Below are 12,388 nucleotides of genomic sequence, written 5' to 3'. Positions count from 1 at the left end.
AGCAAGTCACATCACCGCCCGCACCATCGATGCCCTGCTTCCCGTGCTTCTCCTCTGCTTCAGGTCGAGCAGTGCTTCACAGCGCTCGTCCTCGAGCGTTGACTGCGTCCGTCGCCGGATCCGAGTTCCCCACGCGCCGATCTTCTCGTTCCCGGCCTCCTCGTCTTGCCCCGTCGACGTCCTCGCCGGACCACCGCCGCTGTCGTGCCTGTTCCCGTCTCTGCTTCGAACGGGAGGAGATCGCCCGTCACCGTTGACCGCGTCCGCGTGGGCTACATCCTCGCGGTCCAGTTCCGCCAGCGCAAGCCGGCCCGCTGCACTGACTGGGCCCAAGCCCATGGTGAGGGCACCCGCGCCCCTCTTTTGTTTTTTTTCTTTTCCCTCCGGTTGGGCCAGCCTTCTGTGTTTCGGCCCGCCTCTGTTTTTTTTCAGTTCTGCAATTTGTCTATTTTTTCCAGAGTCAGCAGTTTTTACAGAAAAACCCTCATGTTTCATGCATATAATAACTCATCATCTATGCACTGGAATAAAATGATTTATATATGAAAGTTGCTTAGAATTTTGTGTAGTTTCATAATATGTCATTTCCATCCATGTTTAAAATGTTTAAAATGTTGTTTGTTTTAATTTGCCCCTATGCCATGCTAAAATGACTTAATTCATAACTAAATAACCGTAACTCAGAATTTAATCATCTTTATATGTAAATGGGGTAGAATTTTTCATAGTTTAACATGGTGGCATCTCTTTGCATGTTTAACAACCCTAAAATTGTGTTAAGGGCAGAACAGTACCGAACCTAATATATGCATATGAGGAGTTTCTGGAAATTGTTGTTCGTTGTTTCCGGCCTCATTTAAACTTGACTAGATAGGTAGTTTTCTTTGCTTCACCCTCTTGCCATGTTTAACAACATTTAATATTGTTGGGTACATAAACAAGATCGAACTTAATAAGTCATGTGGTGTTTCGTCAATATGCAGCGGAGTTGCATATTGAGCTCCACTTAATTTGTAGTATTGCTTGTGCATTTTGCCATGCCATTTATCATTAAACCGGACATGCATCATACTTGTTTGCGCATCGTGCCATGCTTATGTGATGTTTGTTCACCATGATTGTTTGCTTCTTTCCGGTGTTGCTTCTTTGGGTTGGTTCCGATAACGTCGTGTTGTGAGGATTCGTTCGACTACGTCTGTTTGTCTTCTTCATGGACTCGTTCTTCTTCCTTGCGGGATCTCAGGCAAGATGATCATACCCTCGAAATCACTTCTATCTTTGCTTGCTTAGTTGCTCGCTCTTTTGCTATGCCTATGCTGCGATACCTACCACTTGCTTATCATGCCTCCCATATTGTTGAACCAAGCCTCAAACTCACCTTGTCCTAGCAAACCGTTGTTTGGCTATGTTACCGCTTTGCTCAGCCCCTCTTATAGCGTTGTTAGTTGCAGGTGAAGGTTGAAGTTTGTTCCTTGTTGGAACATGGAGGTGTTGTTCCTTGTTGGAACATGTTTACTTGTTGGGATATCACAATATATCTTATTTAATTAATGCGTCTATATACTTGGTAAAGGGTGGAAAGCTCGGCCTTATGCCTAGTGTTTTGCTCCACTCTTGCCGCCCTAGTTTCCGTCATATCGGTGTTATGTTCCCGGATTTTGTGTTCCTTACGCGGTTGGGTTATAATGGGAACCCCTTGACAGTTCGCTTTGAATAAAACTCCTCCAGCAAGGCCCAACCCTGGTTTTACCATTTGCCACCTAGCCTCTTTTTCCCTTGGGTTAGGCCAGCCCAAGGGTCATCTTATTTTAACCCCCCCGGGCCAGTGCTCCTCTGAGTGTTGGTCCAACCCAGAGCACCGTGCAGGGCCATCCCTTGGCAACTTGGGTTACATCGGCTCCTGTACGCTTAGCTTATCCGGTGTGCCCTAAGAACGAGATATGTGCAGCTCCTATCGGGATTTGTCGGCACAGCGGGTGGTCTTGCTGGACTTGTTTTACCATTGTCGAGGATGTCTTGTAGAACCGGGATACCGAGCCTGATCGGAATGTCTCAGGAGGAGGTCTATTCCTTCGTTGACCGTGAGAGCTTGTCATGGGCTAAGTTGGGACACCCCTACAGGGATTTGAACTTTCGAAAGCCATGCCCGCGGTTAAGGGCAGATGGGAATTTGTTAATGTCCGGTTGTAGATAACTTGAACCTTAACTTAATTAAAATGAATCAACTGCGTGTGTAACCGTGATGGTCTCTTTCCGGCGGAGTCCGGGAAGTGAACACGGTGTTGGAGTTATGCTTGACGTAGGTTGTTCTAGGATCACTTCTTGATCATACTTTTATCGACCGTGCTTTGCCTTCTCTTCTCGCTCTCATTTGCGTATGTTAGCCACCATATATGCTAGTCGCTTGCTGCAGCTCCACCTCATACCTTTTACCTTACCCATAAGCTTAAATAGTCTTGATCGCGAGGGTGCGAGATTGCCGAGTCCCCGTGACTCATAGATACTTCCAAACCAGCTTGCAGGTGCCGTTGAACCATGCAGATGACGCAACCAAGCTCACAGAGGAGCTCGATGAAGATCTTGTCCTTTGTGTTGTTTCATTCTAGTTGATCAGTAGTGGAGCCCAGTTGGGGTCGATCAGGGACCGTGTCGCATTTGGGGTTCTTCTTTTATTTTGGTTCCGTAGTCGGACCTTGATTGTATTTGGATGATGTAGTGCTTTATTCATGTAATTGTGTGAAGTGGCGATTGTAAGCCAACTATGTATCTCTTTCCCTTATGTATTACATGGGTTGTGTGATGATTACCTCACTTGCGACATTGCTTTCAATGCGGTTATGCCTCTAAGTCGTGCTTCGACACGTGGGAGATATAGCCGCATCGAGGGCGTTACAGCCCCCCCCCAAAAGCCCAATCCGAATTGGGTGGGGCCCCCCTCCCCTTTCCTTCCTCCTTCCTCCCCCTTCCTTTCTCTCCTAGTCCAACTAGGGAGGGGGGAATCCTACTCCCGGTGGGAGTAGGACTCCTCCAAGGCACGCCATAGAGGGCCGGCCCTCCCCCCTCCTCCACTCCTTTATATACGGGGGAGGGGCACCCCATAGACATACAAATTGACAGTTGTATTAGCCGTGTGCGATGCCCCCCTCCACCATAATCCACCTCGGTCATATCGTTGCAGTGCTTAGGTGAAGCCTTGTTCCGGTAGCTTCATCATCACCGTCATCACGCCGTCGTGCTGATGAAGCTCTCCCTCGACAGTCAGCTGGATCAAGAGTTCGTGGGACGTCATCGAGCCGAACGTGTGCAGATCGCGGAGGTGCCGTACTTTCGGTGCTCGGATCGGTCAGATCGTGAAGACGTTCGACTACATCAACCGCGTTGTCATAACACTTCCGCTTACGGTCTACGAGGGTACGTGGACAACACTCTTCCCCTCTTGTTGCTATGCATCACCATGATAGATCTTGCGTGTGCGTAGGATTTTTTAAAAAAATTACTGTGTTCCCCAACACCCGCGTGATGCAGAGCAAGACCAGGAGCACCGACACGATCTAAAGCCAAACCAGAGGTTGAGCGGCTATAGCATGGCTGCCACCACCACCTGCCGCTGCGACTATAGCCCTGCCGTCACGCCCTAGCTGTTGTTGTCTGCCATCACTGCCGAGGAGATCGAGATCGAATCTGCCACACTAATCTTGAGCCTCTAGCGCGTGAGGAGAAGGCCGTCTCCGAGTCGCTTGGGCTTTGCGCTGGCGTCGTCGTCGCCGGCGGCGGAGAGGAGAGTGGTGACGGGGGCAGAGGAAGGAGGCGGGGGCGCCCCGGTGCGACGCTGCGGGGCCGCACGGGAGCAGGGGTAGGGTTGGGCGGGGGTTAGTGTGTACCTATTAAAAATGGGAGAAATTTTCACTTCCTGACCTCTGCACCAACTAGGGATGCATACATGGAAAATACACATGAGCACATGGGTGCTCCACACCCCTATACGAAAAATAATCATAAAAAATACCCAAAAAATAAAATAAAAAAATTGGGATATCAAACCTGTTTCCCCAATCTACTTCCATGTGAAATTTCGTGAAAAATACCAGAAAACGTATCCGTGGCGAAGGAATTACTGTCCGAACAAAAATCCACCCAAACAGTGTTTTGCTATACATAGAAAGTTTTTGTCTTTTTTGCCACGAATATGTTTCCTTGCATTTTTTCACAAAATTTCAGACAAGAGTACATCGGGAACCCACGTTTCATATCCCAAAATCCCGGATTATTTTTCAAATTTCTCAGTATTTTTTTGAACGAATTGTTCGTATAGGGATGCGGAGCCTCCGAGAGCTCCTAATCCTCGTCCTGCATACATCCATTTTAGTATGAGTACTAAGATAAACATGATCCTCATATTTTTTTTAATGAGTATCAAGATATTTCTGCATGAGTGGTTCCACCACACATCAAGCTTGATCCTCAATAAATGGGAGAAAACCCCTATGCATCACCTGTCAATTTTAGGACCTGAATTCGGGTCGTTAAGCTGCAGAACTGCATGCCCAACCACTAAGTCAAGACTCTCTTTGCTTAAAAATGGGAGAGATTTTCACTTTCCGGCCTCTGCGCCAACTAGGGATGCATACAACCATTTTAATATGAGTACCAAGATAAACGTGATGCTCATGATTTTTTTAAATGAGTATCAAGATATTTCTTGATGACTGGTTTCACCACAAATCAAGGTTGATCATCAATAAAACGAGAAAAACCGCTGTGCATCATCTATCAATTCTAGAATTTGAACTCGGGTCTTTAGGCCCCAAACAGTGATTTGTAGTACTTGGTAAGATAACTTTTAAGCTTCATGCGTCCTTTGGTCCCCCTTTCATCTTATTGGAGACTAAAAATACACTTCTTTCTATGTCATCTATCCGCGACCATTTGAAAGTATTGTGTATTACTGTCTCCCTCCAAAATAAAGTCAGCATTGCATCTTTGGTATCACTTGATTTTCTCTTCTGGCAATAGAGCAATTTTCTCATTGGATTGATTTTTCGTATCAAACTCTTTTTGAGACAAGGCGTGAGTCTCCGTGATTTTATCAACGCCATCAATAATAGTGAAGAGGCGTTGTTTTTTGTTTTTGTTTTTTGTATTATGTACCACTGGTGCGTTTTCCATGTAAAAAAGCGATAAGAATGTTCAAGAACATTCTTGCCGAGTGTATATCCTGACTCTGTTTGAGATGCAGATCCACAGGCGACATGTCAGTACGTAATCGCCGATCCCTTCCAGGCTAAGTCACCTTGCACTGTCTCCCAAGCCACAATACTTAAACGCCCGAAAAGGACGGCGAGCACACGGCTCCAGCCATCCAAAGCAAAGGTGAGCCACCGTCCATTATTGCACCAAAAGCACCAAAGCGCCGCTGCTCTGCTTGCAGCTGCCGAGCTGATAATTAAGCATGGGTGCCGCGCGCGCATGGCGCTGGAAGCTTCTGCCCTTCCACTCCAAGCCGCCGCCGCCGCCGCCGCCATCCCTCCCTGCAACCCTGTCCCCGGTGGACAAGGAGGAGGACGTGCCACGGGAGTTCCTGTGCCCGATACTGGGCGCGCCCATGTCCGACCCGGTGATCCTGCCGTCGGGGCGGACGTACGAGCGCGCCTGCATCCAGGCCTGCGCGGAGCTTTCCGTCTCTCCACCTGGCCTGGAGGGAGACTCGCCGGCATCGGGTGGGGTGGTTCCCATACCCAACGACGCGCTCGGGGCGGCCATCCGGACTTGGAGCGCGCGGTCCGGACGCGCGCCGCCTGCGGCCCCTTCCGCCGCGGCGGCACGGGAGGCCGTGCTACGCGCGGTTCCGTCTCCGCGGCCACCAGGCAGGTCGTCTTCTAACTTGTCCTGCTCCTCCAGGGCGTCCGCTGCGTCGACGTCGTCGTCGTCCTCCCGGTCGTCGTCAGAGATAACGGCGGTGGAGCAGCTGGAGATGGTGTGCGCGAAGAAAACGGAGTCATTGCGGGTTGGTGAGGGGGAGGAGGAAGTTGGCCAGTTGACAGTGAAGGCTGTGGGCGGCGGAGATGAGTGGGAGGTGGAGGCAGCGATGGCGGCGCTGCGACGGGCGACGCGGGAAAGCGCGCCGAGGAGGCGGGCGCTCTGCGTGCCGCAGCTGCTCGCTGCGCTCCGTCGCGTGCTGCTGTCCGCGCGTCACTCGGCCGCGGCGCGCGCCGACGCTACCGCTGCTCTGGCCAACCTCTCCCTCGAGCCTGAGAACAGGGTGCCCATCGTCCGCGCGGGTGCCGTGCCGGCGCTCGTCGAGGTTGCCAGCTTGGGTGCTGCCGCCCCGGAGGCGTGCGAGCACGCGGCAGGCGCTCTGTTCGGCCTGGCTCTCCACGAGGGCAACCGCGCCGCCATCGGCGTGCTCGGCGCCTTGCCTCCTCTTCTGGCACTCCTTACGACGGGCGACCAGGCCCCGCGAGCGCGCCGCGATGCCGGGATGGCTCTGCTCCACCTCTCCCTCGCCGCCGTTAACCAGTCTAAGCTCGCGCGCGCCCCGGGCGCCGCCAAGAACCTGCTCTCCATCTCCTCCGATTCCAACGAGCCGTTGCCCATCCGCAGGCTGGCCCTCATGGTGATCTGCAACGTCGCCGCCTGCACTGAGGGCCGGACAGCGCTCATGGACGCCGGCGCCGTGGCGACGTTCTCCGTCATCCTTTCCGACGACGCTCACAGGTCGGAGCTTGAAGAATGCTGCGTCGCGGCATTGTACGACATGAGCAAGGGAAGCCCGCGGTTCCGGGGGCTCGCCAGAGCGGCCGGCGCCGACCGGCCACTCATCCTCATCGCCGAGCAAGCGGACCCCGGCGTTCACAAGGACATGGCGCGGAAGGCACTGCGAGCAATGCTGGGCCTGGGCGACATCAACGGCGGAGGCCTTCATGATTTCAGCAACACCGAACGCAACGACGATGACAGCGGCACCATGGCGTCGTCCCTGCCGGTCCGCCGCCGGCGTGCTGCGAGCTGGGGAGCTCCTCCTGCCTCGAAGCTGTCAAGTTCACACCACTGGCGATCAGTATGCATCGATTAGCCTTAGTTCTTGAGCTGGGTGTTGCTGTGTTGTCATCTTTGCAGTGGATTCATGCAGTGCTCCATTTTACCTGCTTGGTCTGTAATTTTGAATAGATGTGAAATTAAAGACAATTGTGCAGTGGAATCTGGCGCATATGTTTGTGCTCCACTTTGTTTATATATTTTTCCCTGAAAAGGCTTTAGATCTAGATTAGGTACAGATATCCTAATAAAAAATAAAGAAAATATACCTAGATCTCTAGGGCTGATCATCTTTTTTGCAGATAGCAGAAGATTATTCATGAATTCATCTAGAACGTGTTTGGTTGTAGTTTGGAACAGTACTTGCATTGTATGTCCATCTCAATCCAACCTGATTGCTGAAATACAACGTCATATGCAGCAGTTGCAATCTGTTTGGTTGCCTGCATCGCATCGAGGGGGACTTACCCCTGCTGTTTGGTTGCCCGCATTTGTGCTTAGGGTGTGAGCAGATGCAAACTTCAGTTGTTTGGTTGCAAACAGCGTTTGTGTTCTGCCCAGCCCATTCAAATGTGATGGCCTTACCACTACACATGATCAGCACAACAGCAACATCACAACAGCAAAATCAAACAAAGCAAGCAATGTAATGACAGCAAACTTAACACAGCAAACTACTTAACTAGATAGCATACTCTAGATTAAGAGCAGGGCCATCCTCCTTCCCTGCTGTGCCAGGGTGCTGCACCTGGCCAAAATATGAACATGTTTCCAGCACAAGTCTCGCCACACACCCTAAAAGTTCTCCACTAACACCTGACTTAACTTAACTACATAGCCTGCTCGATGCCACCAAGGCAGTTGTGCCTGCTGCAACGGTACCTGCACATCACCGACGAGTCGTGGTTGTAGATCTGTACCTTCAGTCCCAGTCCGGAGATGCGCACAACGACGAGGTCGCCGAGGATGATCTTGTGGCGGCGGCAGAAGTAGTTCCACCCCCGGCCAAGCACCATCTGGCCCTCGAAGTTCTGGACCTGCACCCAGAACACGCACCTCTTGTTGGCTGAGAGCATGACCACGCGCGGGAGTCGCTTGATGACCAGCCAGGTGTTCATCACCTCCACGAACTTGGGAGGGACGACGAGCATGGCGAGGTCCTCGTTGTCATTGATCTGTGCGTAGAATCTCATCGGCTCCCTGGCCCCCTCCTCGTGGCCCTGCCTCGAAGATCGTCCCCTTGAAAGAGGCACGCTCATGAAGGCGATCCTGCCAGGCAGGTCCACCATCCTGAGCCACCTATTCTTCGGGGTGAAATCCTCGGCGCGCTCAGCTCCGGCCACGACCTGAGCTCCTCCACCCATCACATCCCAGTCAGTCTTCAGTATCTTGTCAGGCAACATGACAAGTATTAGTATCAAACAAAGCAAGCAAGCAAGCAAATGCCACTGATCAGTGCCACTGATCAGTGGCCTTGCCCAACAGCAAGTGCCACTGATCAGTGCACTTGCCCAACAGCAAGTGCAACTGATCAGTGGCATGTGCTCGTGGCCAAATGGCACTGATCAGTGGCACTTGGTGTTGGGCAAGAGCACTAATCTACTTGCTGCAGTGCAAATGGCACTGATCAATGACACTGATCAGTGACTTGCCCAATAGCAAGTGCCATTTTGCCCAACAGCAAGTGCCATTGATAAATGACATTTGCCTAGTGATTAGTGGCATCTTCTTTGCTGCAACTGGTACTGAGCACTGCACAATCCTAAACAAGGAAACATCTAAAAATAGCAACAGCAAGTGCCAATAGCACCCATGTGCAGCTATATAGATTTGGGACCATCCTACTACATGCACGTATAACATCCACTCATGGCACAAACCCTAGCTTCAACATGCAACATGAAACAAGGACATGATCCTAACATGAGCATGCCATTAGTCAACATGATTCTAGCATTCATCACTCAACATGAACATGATTCTACCATGAACACAGCTACTAGCATGTAGCACAAATCTAGCATGTAGTAGCACTCACCCTAGCATGAACATGAATCTAGCATGTAACACAGCTACTAGCATTCTAGCATGAACACAAGCAGTAGCACACGCACTGTACAAAACAAGAATAGATCAACCCGATTGGATTCGATTGGGATTGCATCCAATCGGATCTGCTAGATTCCTATCAATCCTACACATGCCTAAGAAATTAACCGCTAATCTACATCTAGGAGCAAGTTTGTTGGGGATTTGACTCACCGGAGCACGCGCAGCCGCGGCAAATCGAGGCCGGGGTGAAAACCCCGATGGGAACGATAGAGATGGCGGAGCAGAGGACGAGCCGGCCCCGGCGACGGCCTGTGGCATCGGCCCCGTGCTGAACACCACGCCGGAGGTCGCGAAGGACGACCCGCCGACCGGAGAAAACCCTTGGACGGGGGTCAAGAAAACCCCCAAGGCCAATGGTGTCCCAACAAGGGGCGGCTCCGTCGACGGCGCCGGCGCCGAGCCCAGGACCACGAGGTCCGAAATCGGCGGCAGAGCAGGAGCGGCCGTCACCGCATTAGCCGGCGTCGGCGCTCGTGGAGGCCGACAGCAGATGGGGGACGGCGCCCGCAGCGCCGAGGCCAGGTCGCGACCCGAGTTCTGGAGCCCGGCCAGCCAGCGCTCCTGGATGATGTAGACGCGTTGGTCGACCGGGGTCAGAGGGCGGCGCGGTGGTGGGCGTGACGGAGCCATCGGAGCAGAGGAGAGGAGAGGGAGGGGCGGTGAGGGAGAGAGAGGGAGCGGTGGGAACAGTGCGCCTGGCCGGTGACAGGAGAGTGGGGGCGAGTAATGAGACGTCGCCTCCATCTCCCGCGCTGCCCGAGGCGTGCAATTGCCCCGCACGCGTGGCCGCGCCCGACCAGGCTCGCGAGAAACTACCGATTCGGCAGTTCCCGCCGGGCCAGGCTGCGGGCTGCTTTGAGGTTTGTGCGGGTCTCAAACCACATGCAGCCCAGCCAACCAAATAGACCGCGCACATCTCACGCGGACCTGGTTGGCATGCATGCGGGCAACCAAACACGCCCCTATGTGTTGGATATACCTGCTCTACCCAAACAGGTGCATAAGTGGGAACCCCAAAGACAGGGTGCCTTCAGATCAATGTAGATGGTGCATATGTTTGTACTCTACTTTGTTCATATGTTTATTTCCAATAAAAAGGACTTAGATCTAGCTCCAATCAACAAATATCCCTAAAAATTAAGGAAAATATATCGAGATCTCTAAGGCTGATAATCATCTTTGCAGAAACAAGAAGATTATTCACAAACTCATCTCTGTGTTTGATATACCTACTCTGGCCTTGGTAAACACGAGTGGACAAGTGCATAAGTGGGAACCCCGAGGCGGAGTGCTTTAAGATCAATGGAAATGGCGTATATGTTTATGCTCTACTTTGTTCATAAGTTTTTCATGAACAGGCCTTAGATCTAGATCAAACAAGTAGTATAGACATCCCTAAAAAACCATATCAAGATCTTCAGGGCTAGTCATCTTCTTTGCAGATACAAGAAGATTATTCATGAACTCATCTCTGGGTCGGATATACCTACTCCGGCCTTTGGTGCGCACGCTCCGACATGTGCATAGTGGGAACCCTCGGAGGTGGGGTGCGTTAAGATCAATGGAGATGGCACAATCAGAGAAGTGGTTAAATGTCCGGCATCAGACTATCTCCAACAGTGGCAAAAAAATTGGTGTCCTAAAAATGGTTTAGGTGTGGAGGGAGAAGGTTTTTTGGGCACAAAACAATTTATGCTTTTTAGCAGCCCTAAAACCGGTGCCCTAAAATTTGTCCTTCTTCATATAACACACACATTTGAGCATATGCAATGTTATAAAATAATATCAAACTAGATGAATGGCCCATGCGTTGTGGCGGGAATTTGTGCGGGGTAAAAATGTTGGTATTATATATATCCTAAAGTGAAAAAAAATACATCACATCGCTTTTGTGTTGTTGAGGATGGTTTTTTTCCCGCAAACTTAGGCACACCACACACCGGATGCATTGAGTTGCACCCTTAACTTTCAATTGCATTGACAGATTTCTTGTGAGATTCTCTTCCATAAACAAATAAAGCACAACAAACAATTAATGAATAATCAATCAATTAAACTTAAGAGGTGGTAAGACGAAGTAGGTGATATTTTTTCACCCACGACCGGCATGCATGTGTGCATCCTAGAGATGGGGAAGGACAAAGGGAAATCGTTGCAACCTATGCCACCCAATTTAGATTGAATGTCTAATAATGATTGGGGTGATCTGGGGCACATATGTGCTATAAATAGGAATTAATGACTTGTAATGGGGTTTGTCTATGTAGGATATATAGATAGATTAATTCGAAACAAATAAAACATAAATAGTGATTGATTATTACATGGGCATGGTGTCCTCCATGGACGGCCATGTGCAAGGGCGGAGGGTACCTTAGCGGCGGTCGGACCAGGGACGGAAGAGAGGCGGCAAAGCATGGCTGGCACCTGAGTGGAGCGGCTCCATCCAGGAAGGCATGGGCGACGGTGTGGGTGCTATAGCGGCAACATCGGTCTTTGACTACATGGATAAATAGTAAGGGTGGAGGGACAAAGTGAGAAAATCGGGGCTCTAGGTGGGATCTTTGGGTGTGCTGGGGGTGTCGGAACCCTACGTAGCAGAGGTCCGGACACCCGTAAACCTCTCCCCGGCTTTGCTTGCATTTTGTGGGATTTCTGACGTCCAGACCGCCCCGCGGATGTTTGTTGCATGGCGTTGGATGGCCTAAAGTGTTCGGAACGCGTAATCCGGGCATTTGGGGGTGTTTTGGTGCACAACTTGGGAGTTGCCCTAATAGAGTCGCCCATCTCTATGCGAGGGAGGCGCTTAAGCTTAATGTTAATTCTTACAATCTTAAAAATTGGATGTTGTTTCATCTAACACTTAAATAAAATGCCATGATGGCAGTTCTAAAAAAATCTTCACCGTGAATAAGTTGATGAAATGTCATTGCCTCTTCATCGTAGGAGCCAACCAATCATTGTTGGTCATGAACGGGAAGCATCAAGGCCGCGGTCCTACCACGCCAGGGTCCTGGACAAGAAATTGTCCAAACTATTAGTTTCGGAAGATCCACAGATCCAAAATCTGAACCTCCAAAACTACACACTGCACCAACATGACGGAGAGTACTTCGGAGTACCTAATTGTAAAGGGAAGCCTTCTTCGACATAATGCCGACAAACCCTTCAAACCTAACCTCGACGGCAAGTGATGTCGGTTGGAATCTACACTAACGAGCCACAAATGCCGCACAGTCAA

General features: G+C 50.8%; 1 protein-coding gene across 1 annotated transcript; it reads left to right on the top strand.

Moving 5' to 3' along the window:
* Positions 1–5,324: 5,324 nt before the first annotated feature.
* LOC123150074 (U-box domain-containing protein 41) lies at positions 5,325–7,261 on the top strand. Its single transcript, XM_044569865.1, has one exon. The coding sequence runs from the start codon at positions 5,450–5,452 to the stop codon at positions 7,070–7,072; it is 1,623 nt and encodes a 540-aa protein (XP_044425800.1). The 5' UTR covers positions 5,325–5,449; the 3' UTR covers positions 7,073–7,261.
* The last annotated feature ends 5,127 nt before the right edge of the window (positions 7,262–12,388 follow it).

Source organism: Triticum aestivum, chromosome 7A (genome assembly GCF_018294505.1).
Source record: "Triticum aestivum cultivar Chinese Spring chromosome 7A, IWGSC CS RefSeq v2.1, whole genome shotgun sequence".
Lineage (NCBI taxonomy): Eukaryota > Viridiplantae > Streptophyta > Magnoliopsida > Poales > Poaceae > Triticum > Triticum aestivum.
Note: the sequence above shows the minus strand (reverse complement) of the source record. Positions and strands in the feature narration are given on the sequence as shown.